Raw genomic sequence first — 14,120 nt, forward strand, 5'->3', positions numbered from 1 at the left:
AGTCTGATACAACATCATTGCAATGACTAAAAGTTTGCCCAATTTCAGTAACAATAGTACAAGAATCAAGAAAAAGGGAAAATGTAACAGAATTGTCAAAACATTCACAAACAAATGAAACCTTGTATGTGTACATGTACAGTACCTGCAACTTTGAGCTTAAAAGGGTTCAGCAAGCCTCAGGTTTTGTTATTGTTTTCTCCACATTTGAGGTCAAGGATACTTCAATAAAAGTTTGTAGCACACTTTTGTTCATTAAAATGCTTTAATTCTTTATGTTTTACCAGATTAGTAAATGTATGCAAAGTCTTGTATGAGATATTTCTAGTAGCAGTATAATGATTTTTAGAAAATATTCTACTACAGTACACCATTTCTTCATGACCACAACACTTGCAAGTACCGACATTCTTAGCCTTACATGTAAATGCAGTACTGATTAAAGAATTATTAAGATCAAATAACACTGAAATTCTGGTGTTGCCGGCAAGAAACAAACAAGATGTAGAATATCCACGTGTTTCAAAAGGTGTATGTGTAAGATCTTTTATCCATCATGTCCCATCTATAATTTTCTGTTTCATTATAAAGGGGGGAAAAACTGAAAGAAAAGTTACATGAATGTGTAATATAAGGCATCGAAGAGTGCTTGGCACAACTTGGCCTGCTTTTGTCGATGTTGTCTACCTGACGATGATGTTGGGTAGAATCAACTCTTTAATGGATGTGAAATGAGTCATGTGACAGACTTGAAATCACAGAGAAAGAGTTCCAGATGACGCTAAATGCATGATTCATGGGTCACAGACCAGCTACATCCTCTGTCAAAAGAATGCCCAGGGACTTACCATGGAGTACATGAATTACAATGTCTACAAGAAAAGTCTCTCAGATGACAAAACTATTGAATCAGTCTTGTGATGCTAAGATTTTTGTTTTCCCTCCTGAATTTTACAAATTTTAGTTTTACACAACTTGTTCCAAGTTTTTCTACTAAAAAATATCTCCTGACTCCATCCCCCCCCCCCCCCCAAAGAAGACGAAATAAAATAACTTGACACCATGTATATGAAGGTAGCATCTGGGAGATGTTATGTTCATTCCAATGCGACCGATCAAACTAATACACTGCCAGTGTAGTACCTTGGGGAATTCAAAAGTGCATTCACACTCCCAATTGTGAGCAATTTTTCATGACAATAAATATCAAAGGATTGTCTTCAGAAGTAATGTACATCTGCCTTAATACTGACTAGCCGACTTTTACTTGCCAAAAGTCTCTTTGACTTGTACAAATTGGGGGTAAATTGGGGGATTGGGGTCCATAAGTTGACACCAACTGCTGTGTTTACAAACACACAGACTAAATTTGTATTTGATGCATTTAGCAATGTACTTTTAAATCTGTCAAAGTAGTTAAGGTAGAAATTACCCTTTTACTAAGGAAAAATACATTCAGAATTCTTAGAAATACGGTACACATGTACAGCTGTACAAAGTCGTACAAAGAACAAATTAGCTCAAAGCCTCATACAATACATGTATCTTGTTTCACACACGCAGCATATTAATATTATATTTATCTATTAATGCTATTTATTTATATATATGTGTGTGTGTATAACCAGGAATTATTGCTATTGCGATGTGTAGAGATATAGTGTATACTTTGACTACAGTGTGTGACACGTTCCTATGTGTGTGTGTGTCGTATGCATAATTGATAATCCCGAGCACTGCACATGACCAGCATCAGGAAACCAGAGGGTGACCTTTGGAAATGTCAGATGTCATTCTTGGTTGCTGAGTAAAGAGCAGTGCGTACTGTGAACTCGTTAAGCTAGGAAAGGGCCTTGGCTTCATGTCTGCAAACAGAAAGTGAAATAGAATATCATCGTATATCTCAAAGCATACCATGTATACAACAATTGTAATTTTCCATTTTCCTGAAAGTAATGCATGTACATGTTCACTTTCCATATATAGAAAAAAAAATTATTTCAATATGGAAGGTATAATTAGTTCAATTTTTCCTCTAGTTTTAGAATGACAAAATAACTAACATTCTGCCATAAACATGTATTCAAGTTCAATTTACACATTTTCAAAAGCAATTTATAATATTTTTACATCTATACATAGAATACAGAAACAGTATCGATAGAAAATGCCTCATATTCATTTGTAATGAAACCTTCTCCAATTAGATATAAACAGACCCCAAGTGTAAAGGGACTATCATTAGTCTCTAAGTTTTGTTTTCATTATTGATTTACAGCGAAGACAGTGAGGGAGAAGGGAAGAGGAGAGCAGTGCATTACCATGGAAACAGTGCAAATTCATGAGGTGGAGAGTGGGCAGGAAATTACATGTACGACGGAGGATGGTCAACCTATGGATGGAATATCAGATGTAGGTATCAAGAATGCTTGTAGGACCGGTCTTTTTCTCATTAAGCTTTGCAGTGGATTTATAGTCATTCATTTCCATTCTATTGACATTTTTTCAAGTCATATAACAATTAAAAACTTGACCTTACAACATTGAACATCGCAACATAAAAAATGATAAACCACCTTTATGGGGTGAAGGGTCATTTGTATTTGCAGACTTTTACTTCATTGTTTTTCTTATTTTCAAGCATCTGACTGACAATGATCTATAAGTAATACTCTAGACTACAAAGAATATGGTATTACTCAACAAGAAAAGATTAAACAAAATCTCCCTAAAATTCTTTGATAAGATAAGATCTTCTCAAGACGTTTTTTTTAAATGATGAAAAAGTGAATCGTTTCACATTCATTTATCTTGTAATACAGGGCTCCGTGTATAGGTGTAGCTCCTTCGTTGCATGCAGTTGCCATTGTACATGTACAAAAAACCATGCAAGTCTTAAATATTCAACTGTACTGGCTTTCTTCTGTACTTTGAAACTGAGATTAAAATCGTTAATAATGCTGTATGTACTCCATTTTATTTAGTATCTAGAAATTGCAATAGTGAACATCTTACTAGAAAACACTATTTCTCTTGAATAATCTATAGGTCACTGAAGTGCATGTGGAAGAAGTGCAGGGTGATATTGAAGATATAGAGGAAGATCAAGAAACAGAAGAGGTAATTAAAATATTATATATAGCATCGTTACAATGAGATAAACAGAACATTTGTGATTCAAGGTACAATGTCCATGTAAGAATTCATATTATTAACATTGTTGGTTTGTAGCATGTTCATATCATTAACCTTTCATCGTCAAACTTGGACTTGATTTCTAGCTAGAGAAAGGGGATTTTCAGCTATTTTAGATGGGCCTATGTTAATTGTTATACAAAGTAAACTGCAGAAACAAGTTTATATCATTTCAACAGGAATGAGAGTATGATAAAAAATGTTATGTTACATTAAGAGTTGCATTAGAAAGTAATTGATGTTTTTAATTTGTTTGCTTTTTAGTGCTTTATAATCATTGCATTTTGACTTTTGAAATATCTACTATAACTCATCTACAGACTGTATTGTTCTGATTGTATTTCATGGACTTATATATCTTGTGCTTTAAAAAAAAAAACTAATCTCTATCAAAATTAGCCACCAAATATTATTTTTGTGGAAGCTCATTTAAAAATTCACGTGTAACAAATCCATGCTATCTCAAACTTCTTTTTAGGTTCTTGCTGCTACTAGTAATATAAATTCCATACATTGAGATTGTTATCATGATATCTCAAGAACCACTGGAGATGTAAAAACTTCAAACTTAAGGATAGTATGTATCACCATAGGAAGACGATCTGATTAGATTTTGGAGCACGTAGGTCAAAGGTCAAGGGTCACAGAGGTCAACTTATGAAATTCCATACATTGAGATTGTTATCATAATATCTCAAGAACCACTGGAGATTTAAACTTCAAACTTAATGATAGTGTGTATCACCATAGGAAGACAATCTGATTAGATTTTGGAGCACGTAGGTCAAAGGTCAAGGGTCACAGAGGTCAACTTATGAAATTCCATACATTGAGATTGTTATCATGATATCTCAAGAACCACTGGAGATTTAAACTCCAAACTTGTTTAAATTGCTCTATGGCGGAGGCATCATTTTCGACTGCGTGCAGTCAAAATTCCATCTAGTTTTTAAATAATAATTGTATGCTAGACAACACTCCTTCTGACACACACAAACAAATAATATGTATTAACAAATAGATAAATAGATACAGAAATGTTTAGGTAAGGAAATAGATATAAATAAATAGATCCTAAAATAATTTTTTTTTGAATATTAACAAATGCAAGGGAGTGGTGAACATTTTAGTTCTGAGAAGCTCCAATAGAGCTCTGAAAAACAAACAAAACATTGACAAGTTTTGGAAAACTTTTTTTAATAGAGAGAGCTTTGGTAGAACTTTAAAAAAAAATGAAATGAACATCGCTAATTTACACTTTTACCGCATACAATCCAACAAGGGCCCTCATGAAACACCATCAAACACAATTATAAAATCATTGTAAAATACTTTTACATATGTAGTACGGTAACCACCATGTATTTCTTGTTATTTTCAGGTTAATATGAATGATGTACATGGTATGGACCATAGAACAATACAACAGGTAAGGGTGAATACACTCTGCTAAATTGCATTTTCTTCATGGTGATGTCACAATGGATGTGCACAAAGTGATATATATGATTTCAAAGTGCTTTGTGCAAGTGGTACTGTTGATATGTTCCTGCTATCAGTCATACAAGGCTTGATGATAGAAAAAACTGTTATTAAATCAGTTTATTCCATTTTTATTTTGGTACAGTGTTTGTCTCTCGTTGAATCAGCAACAACAGTACTACCTCACGATCCCCATCATTAATCGGATCTTATAGTAGACACACTCCCAAATTTTTGTTTACCTTCATGCAATACTGTATATCTTCCGTATACTGTATATTTCCCATCATTGATATGATTATTTTAAGATGAGATATGAAAAATTGTGTAGTGGTATGTTATTATATTTCTCAATCCATCATTGCTATCATTTACTTGATGATATCTCATACTAGTAAATCAAATATCTAGATGATGTTACATGGTAGAATGACTGAAGTTATTAAGAGAAATATATGGAATATGGAATAGCCTCTTTGACCAAAATTCTTTCTCAATGATTTGAAATCTGAGTTTTGTAGACTAAAGGTTACATATATATATATCAAGCCTTGTATGTACAAAAACAAATTTGCTTTTTGTAGTACATGTACTTTTATTTCTGCAGAATGAATTATTTTGTAGTATTTTGTTTCATCCTTATTTTATATATTTGCCAATCCTTATACATGTAGATATTATTCTTCTTGTTATTACCTCTAAATATTCTGTTCACCTCTACATGTACAATATAGGTGTGATTCTTGAAATGTAGAATTTGTTTAGTATTTGATTTGAGTTTGGCACTCCCCACCCCTTCATATCTCCAATGTTAGATGCAAATCCAAGGTGTCCATGGGTTACATATAGGTGCTGATAGTATGAACCAGGTAAGGGTACGTAACACTCCCCCTTCTCTTCATTAATTCCCTGAAATATTTCTTCTAACAACGATATGTATACTGACTGCTACACATGTATTTGATAATTATTACACCTAGACATGGGTGTCGATCCCGGGGGGGATGGGGGGGATATATCCCCCCCAATATTTCAGGTGGGGGGGATGGCCTGTACAATCATCCCCCCCAATAATTCACCATAAAATTATTTTTTTAAATGAAGAGAAAAATTAATGATGAGAGTCCGATGAGAGTAGTTAATTGTTATTACTCGCAAGATGACCATCAATATACACATTTTGCTATCTCATTTTCATAATACATACATTATATACGAAGTTAATAAGACAACCGTATATGAGACAAGAATAAATTGAATTCTCGCTCATACGGCTTCATCAGGAATTGATGAATTTATTCAATTTGTTCAATCAACAGCATATCATAGAAATGCAGTGCGCCAAATGCAAAGACGCAGCATCAAAAGCAACGAGCTAAATGTTAAGCGCGAAGCACAAAAGTAGCAATCTGCAATGCACATCAGACAATCCTGGACAGTGTAAACATAGATGAACTCTGTGACGATTTCGTGATGAGATCGGAGACAAAGAGAAAGATTTTCGGACATTAGTATGACTTATAAAATAGTTCACTAGTTGTTATGTTGTTTCCGTTCACCCTTTTTAAAATTCACGTCATTGTATCTTTATTTTTATTTTTTTCACTCATTTTATTTCCTGATATTTCCTAAAACATTTTTCATTTTTGGAGAAAGATTATTATGTCACAACTTATTTTCAGTTGGGAAACTGAATTCAGACAAGGATTAATATAGAGAACAGTACAATGAATCGTCTTCTTTCTCTAATAATTTAGCGAACAGGGCAAAGCTGTTAGGGGGGCAACTGAATTCAGACGTGGATTAAGAGTAATAATCAAATGAAACGTCAAAGTACACGATACAACTAATCGTCTTCTTTTACTAATAATTTAATAAAACGTGAAAGCTTCCGCGCTACGCGCGGAATGGGCGAAAGTGAATACAGACAAGGATAAAGAGTAATAATTTATTGAAACATTAAAGCTTCCGCGCTTCGCGCGGTAGGGGGGAAACTGAATTCATGAAGGACACGATACAACAAATCGTCTTCTTTCTCTAATAATGTAATAAAATGTGAAAGCTTCCGCGCTTCGCGCAGGATTGGGTAAAAATGAATTCAGACAAGGATTAAGAGTCGAGAATGGTACATAGAATCGTCTTCTTTCTTTAATAATCTAATGAAACGTCAGAGCTTCCGCGCTACGCGCGGGGGAAGGGGAACTTGATTCAAACAAGGATTAAGAGTCGAGAATGGTACATCGAATCGTCTTCTTTCTTTAATAATCTAATGAAACGTCAGAGCTTCCGCGCTACGCGCGGGGGAAGGGGAGCTTGATTCAAACAAGGAATAAGAGTCGAGAATGGTACATAGAATCGTCTTCTTTCTTTAATAATCTAATGAAACGTCAGAGCTACCGCGCTACGCGCGGAGGAAGGAGAATTTAATTCAAACAAGGATTAAGAGTGGAGAACGGTCCAACGAATCGTCTTCTTTCTCTAATAATTTAGTGAAACGTGAAAGCTTTCTCGCTTTGCGGGGGGGGGGGGGGGGACTCCCCCTCCCTGCACCCAACCCCCTAGGAACCGCGCTTCGTGTGCTAACTACCGCCCCCCCTTAAATTAAATCCTGGCTACGCGCTTGGGAGGGGTGCAACTTGCCACACGCTTCTACCACTTTGGTTGCTTTGATCCATTGCCGAAAATATTTTGGCACCTATCATCCCCCCCAACCACGGATACAAATCGACACCCTTGCACCTAGAGTACCCACCACCACCATCCCGCCCTTATAAAACCACATTCTCCTCACGACTGCTGCGGTTTGGGCAATATTCCGCTGGCAGAATTCTAATATAAAGCCTAAACACACATTGCTATGCATGTAATATGCAGTTCACTATTCATCATGTACTTTCATGTCTTATTTGAAGTCATAGAGTAGAGTCGTGTTCTGGTACATTAACTGATTCTAATTTGCACATATTAAAATGTCATTGAACCTCACTTTAACACTATTGTTTTTAACCAGAATATTGAGACAATGACTATGCATGATTCTTACATTTTAGTTCATGTTATGTATAGTCACAGTTTGTCAAATGATCTAGGTTTTGAAAGCTCAAGAAAAAGCTCTAGTGTACAAAAACAAATATAATATTATTAACACTTTTTTGTGGGGAGGGTTCTCATTATTGAGATATTTAGTTAAAGAGTATTAAATGAAGGGACGACCATATAGGTACAGTAAAATACAGTACATGACTTCCTATGAGTAGTATAAAACAATATTATTTGCCAGTGAAGCTGAGTTTGGCCAGAGGTTTGATATGTCCTTGCAATCTACTTATCTGTGATTCTGCATCAAATATGTAATGGTGTAATAATAAACATTAAACAGGATATCATTCAGCATGTACAATTAAGTTAAGTAGTATTAATGGATTCTGCATTTTTAGCTAGCATGACCAGATAAGTTTGTCAAAAACATCTTGTCGAAAATAACAGGACAAAAAAATCAATACTACAAAATTGATTTTGTTTGTACATAGATAGTGATTTGAAATAATAGTTGATAAATACATGAAAGTTTAAAGCTAGAAAATTCTACAACCCCCTCCTCCCACCCGGTATCAAAACTAGATGTCGAGATAAGTACAGCTATTCTGAATGTCTTGTTTTATTTAAATATTATGGAGGAAAAACCACAATAACCAGCCGTGTTTGCTTGTGTGCATAATATATTACCTGAAAGAATACGCAGACTTGTGTCCTGTGGTGTATCAAGTGCATCCTTCAGACCTTATTAGCATATTGCTGTTCTTAAATCATTGACCTCTTTTTTATTCTCTGTGCAATATTCGTTGTTTTATACCCTTTTTGATCGACATTGAAGTGATTGAACCTTCGCAGAGAAAAGAATACTTTTGTACACTTATCAAACTGAATTCATATCTTACAAATAGTATGATGAGAAAAAAACAAGGATTTTCTTGGTTGCATAATGAAAAGATTTTCTAGAAAACTGTCTTCAGATGTACATGTATAATGTACATGTTTATATTGTTTTAACAATGCATGCAAATTGCAATACTAAATTTGTGCATATAATTCTATTTTGATGTTCAGTTTTGTGAATGTCTTTAAGGAGAAAGAGGGTACATTGACTTTATATAAAATGACTAACCAAAGACGGTTGAATTACAACTAGCATAAATTATGATACAAACATTTTACTAACTTCTTAGAGGATATAAAGCTATTAATAGACTCGTTATTGATATATGCTTTTGCTTTAGCAGTTTTCCTTTTCTTTCTTTTTAATGTTATGACAATTTTTGTTTATACCAGAAAATCTTACATAAATGCATTTGTACATGCAATACACAAACAAGTACCCCCATTTAAATGTATTAATTGCTATCAGTATCACATAAGAAAATACAACTTTTTCCCCTTTTTTATATAAATTGAAATTGAATAGTTAGTGTACTTTCCCAGTGGTTGAAATAGTATGTGAAAGCAGATTAGAGTATATATTATTTAGCATCAAGTGGCTTTATAGGACAATACGCCATTTATCTATAAAGTGCAAATTATCTGTTCTCTGCAGATCTCTGATGTGAACAGCCTAGACCACGGTGTTCATCCACAGGTTTTACAGACTGTCCACTTACCATCCGGTCAGGTTCAACACATCGCCATGACAAGCATGCCTCAGCAGGTCCTAGGTTCAATGGGCATGGTTTCATCTCAAGCCACTCCGGTCGAGGCCTATAAGGTTGGTTGGGAAGATTACGCCATGATAGTATGTTATTGTATAATGGTTGATAATAATAATATTAATGATAATATATTTATAGAGTGCAGAAACTATCCAACATTAAGTACATATTCTACTGCGCTACAAGAGCTCCTTATATGCTTAGATTTACAGTTAATTAAAAAGATGTGTTTTCAGATGTTGATGTTGTAATGATGTAGTGCTGGTCTTCCTTTGTAGTTACTACTCACTGAGTGTATTCCATGCAGGGTTCTAATATTTTTGTTGGAGATACCAAGCTTTGGGAACTTCAGAAAAATACTAAAGGCAAATTCACCCCGCAAGATTGCTGACAAGGGGTATTAAATATGACAATATCTACTATCAGCCTGCAAAATGGCTTTGATCCTGCCAAACTGCCCTGTGGAATGCCACATGGGTTAAATTTAATTTATTTGGACCCATGACAAACACATTTCTAGCAAGAGTCTGATTCCAGGCACATGGACATCATGTGTGTATTCGTACTGAGGATTTGGTATTGTGTGTAAATGGAATGATTACTATGACAAATAGGGCAAGTGATTGGATTGCCATATGATTTATACATTTCTAGATTTTTCTTTTCTCCCCCCCCCCCCTCCTCTCTTTCTCTTTATCTCCTCTCTTTTCTGTTTTGCATTTGGTATCACATATTTACTATATTATTAGATTTCTAGGTTCTTTTAAAATGATCTTATACATCCATTTCATCTTATTTCATCAAGGTGCAACAAGTGCAGATAAACGATCAAACTGTGGAGCAGTTGGTGCGAGTTCAGACCTCGGCCGGGACCACTGTCACCACGATAGATGCTGCTACAGCTGAGAGACTGGTCAAGTTGAGAGAAGAAGACCTGATCAAATTCTCTGCTCAGGGCATGAGCCAGGCTCAGATGATGGCCAAGCCGGGCATGACCTCACCCAGACCCATTGAATTATGCGCAGTCTGTGGAGATAAAGCCTCAGGTTTGTTTTTCCTTTCAGATTTAAAAAAAAAAAAAATTCTATGGGTAGATGTATTTTATGATGGTATTTCACATACTCCAGAAACTGTTGGTTTTACTTTTGCAAAATTGTAGGTACAGAAATTTAACAACTTTATATGCATGTCAACCTTCTAAAATGACCTTAAAAGTTCCTAACTGCTTACTCTTGATGCTCTAGAAGCTGCTTATAAATGAATTTAAATGATTATGATTTATTCTCTCTCTCTCTCTCTCTCTCTCTCTCTATCTCTAAATTTGTTTCTCCCTCTATCTCGTGTACAGGTCGGCATTATGGCGCCATCAGCTGCGAAGGCTGCAAGGGCTTTTTCAAACGCAGCATACGCAAGCACCTTGGCTACACGTGCCGCGGGAACAAGGACTGTCAGATCATTAAACACAATCGTAACCGCTGCCAGTACTGCCGCCTGCAGAAGTGCCTCGACATGGGCATGAAGTCGGACTGTAAGCGCGGGAGAGTTGATCCTCCCTCCTCTTCTTCCAGTAATTGGCAACATCTTTTCTAACATAACCCCCAGCACTCCTATATAGCCGCCCTCTCTCATTTCACTTTGTGTCCACTACACTCTTCCTATAATCATCTGGATTGTCTCTGTTGTTGAATGTGTATTATAACCAACTTAACCATCTCTTGTGCATATTGTCATGGTCCTGTGTCTGTTCCCCTTCTCTTCCCAAGACCTTGGTATTTTGCAATCCAGTTTTCCATTATTCAGATGAAATATACAATTAAATCAGATCATTTCAAGAGTGCCTAAAATATCTCAAAGTGTTCATTTAAACTCACAGATAAAACAGGTGTATTTTTCTTCTTCATTTATTTCTACTAATATTTTCTCTTCCATTGCTAGAATTCTCTTTTAATGGGTACTTTTTATGGGAAATTAACCTCTTTTCAATGGAATTTAATGGAATTTAACATGCATATTTAAAGATCGCCAGGTTACAAGTAGTCATGGCATTTAAAAGAATTTGTACAAAGTGTCCAAATAATATATTTGTACAATCTAAACTATTTAATCAAATAATTGATGACAGTGTACATGAAAGTGATTTCTCTTTACCAAATATAACATTGATGGATAAAGAAAGTAAGCAGCCTGCCATATTTTCATTTTTTTAAAACCTGTATATTATAAATTAATGAATGGAAAATACTGACCAACACTTAATTATTTCCACATCTTTCAAATCGTATCTCAGATTGTTATTATAATTGATCATAAATTTCCAAGTAATTTTCTGAGATGCTTGTGAATGTATCAATGAACATGTGTGTGATCAGCTACTTAAAGCTATCATGATTGTATTTTATACTCCCTAATCTTAACACTTGTCTATATCAATTATCTTTATAAATCAGTTAAGAAGGTCATAGAGTAGCTCTATTATACATATTGAATTAGGATACGAAACATATTAGTATGCTTTCATCACTCTCACTATTAACTATGAACATAGATGTGAAGTGTAATGTTTATTTCATTCTTCCTTCACAGATGAAGTTGAGTTCAGGCCATGCAATAAGAATGTGAAAGAAATTGTATGGAAGCAATTTGGAGAGGTTGATTATGTAGTAAATAGTAATTGATGTATAATATAAGGTTTCTGAATCTTCAAATTGAGAATAAAATGACTCTATCATGATGCAAGGCACATGCACTGTACACAGAAATCAGTTTATGGGACTACATACACACGTGGCATGACTGCTTTGTCCTAACACTTCAGCTATATTTTGCCTGGGAGGGCATTTGAAGAACAACCCTTTTCAAGAGACGTTTGTGATATGAAACTGACATAAAAAGATTGAGAAAACCCAAAGATTATTTTTTTCCCTTTGCCAGAACTCAACCTTTTCTGTAAGTTGTGAAATTGTGTGTAACTACTGGATAGCCTTTACCGACAACCATAAGTACATCAGCCCTTTCTTGCACCTCTTACCCCCAAGCAGCTGTACAGTGTGAGAGATCTCCCCTCAAGACAAGGGATAAGACACCAGGCAACTGTGCTGCATCCACAGACAAGATCTACATCAGGAAGGACATCAGAAGTCCTCTGACCGCTACGCCCACGTTTGTGACTGGCAGTGTCCTGGCAGGAGGTATCATGTCACTTGCAGTATAGCTCTGAATAGACCAAGTTTGCTCTAGAGACATTCTCTCCAGGCTTTTTCCATCAAGATACAGGGTTAGGGATAAGGTTGCAATTGGGGTTTATGTTAGGTTTAGTGTTAGATTTAGGGTCATGTATTTCTATTCAGAATTGAAGTTTGGAATTCAGTTAGTGTAGGAAATTTACAGAGGAGTATTGGGAGGTGCATTGGAGTGTGTGTCGTAGAAACAGTAGACAAAGTAATAAGCTAGTCCATTGGACTTGTTGTGAATATAGGCTTATAGGTCTATAGGCTTAACCTGAGACAAACTGGAGGGGTTGGTATGTGCTACACATGTATGAAATGGTATAGACAGATGTCAACATTCCTGTGAACTGGTCTATTATTCAATAAAGTTTTCTATTTTGTTCAAACGTGTATCTCCTTGCAGAATCAGTGTACATGTAATACTTATACATAGGTTTTACCTTTTATTTGTATGACACTGTAGTTTTGTATTGTAAGAGCCAAATGTCATAAATAGATTATGTTCTATTGACATCTTATTGGGGGAAAAGGAAGGTTTATAAGATGAGGATTTTTAAAATAGTATTTGTTTGTTTTGGCTAGCTTTTTTATAGGGTTTTTTATACAGATTTCTTCTTCCTTTTTCTTTATAAGTTTTATCTAACGATTTGGAATGCTTCCAGAACCCTATTTTTTAATCCCACTTCCATTTTTTCTCTCATCCTTTTAGGTGATATGAAGAGTCCACAGGGCAACAGGCAAGGTCTCTTTGATCAAGGCATCCTACTCAACGTTCAGACTACCCCTACGAGCTCACCGTCGGCTTCAACCTCAGACTCGACCACGGACCTGAGCACGCTAGCCAGCGTAGTCACATCCTTAGCCAATATGAACAAGAAGACGGAAGAAGGGCCAAGTCATTCACAACAGGTGAGAACATGAAAACATACCTGCCAACCCTTCCGAATAATCCAGAATAATCTGATTTTCTGTATTTTAAGGACCTAAAAATTTGGAAATGCTTGTTTTATTATGTGCTGCGATTTGAGAGTTCACATATTGCGTACGTTGAATGGCTGCATGATCGAGCAACAATTTTGTATTTTTTTTTTTTTTTACAGATTTACCACATATTGCCAGTTACACTGCCACTGCATGTGCGAATGCCTGTTATGGGTACAGATTTCTTATTTTCGAAGGCATACCGTACTAGAAATTCCTAATTCTTATTTTCAAATGTTGGCAGGTATTTGGTTCATGGTTTGTAATTGAAATTGTGTCTGTCCATCCTGTTAATGGTGTTCACTGTATCACAAGACAAAGTGTGAAGAAAATAGCAACATGTACTGGTAGTTGGTGAATCATGTATTTCCATTACAGAAGTATCGTTTCCTACTGATCTTCATAATCATCATCTGCATGATGCATTGATAGCAAAAGCTGACCTACCTAAAGAAATTTTCCTGACCATCATTCTTTTCACCTAGATGAAAAGATGAAGAGATTCAGGTGTAGATAAGGCAACTTTGATTTA

The 14,120-nt window shown here is 35.4% G+C and overlaps 1 protein-coding gene across 1 annotated transcript in view; it reads left to right on the top strand.

Moving 5' to 3' along the window:
• Window positions 1–14,120, top strand: part of shr2 (orphan steroid hormone receptor 2) — a gene marked incomplete at its 3' end in the record, with an annotated part of 32,790 nt that overhangs the window by 9,863 nt on the left and 8,807 nt on the right. The window contains 8 exon segments of the mRNA NM_001123496.1: window positions 2,279–2,412; window positions 3,049–3,120; window positions 4,577–4,624; window positions 9,269–9,436; window positions 10,186–10,426; window positions 10,729–10,908; window positions 12,419–12,568; window positions 13,317–13,516. Coding sequence (NP_001116968.1) covers window positions 9,392–9,436; window positions 10,186–10,426; window positions 10,729–10,908; window positions 12,419–12,568; window positions 13,317–13,516 — 816 coding nt within the window. The 5' untranslated portion in view covers window positions 2,279–2,412; window positions 3,049–3,120; window positions 4,577–4,624; window positions 9,269–9,391.

The sequence above is a fragment of the Strongylocentrotus purpuratus genome, unplaced genomic scaffold (assembly GCF_000002235.5).
Source record: "Strongylocentrotus purpuratus isolate Spur 01 unplaced genomic scaffold, Spur_5.0 spur5_scaffold_6, whole genome shotgun sequence".
In the NCBI taxonomy this organism is placed as follows: domain Eukaryota; kingdom Metazoa; phylum Echinodermata; class Echinoidea; order Camarodonta; family Strongylocentrotidae; genus Strongylocentrotus; species Strongylocentrotus purpuratus.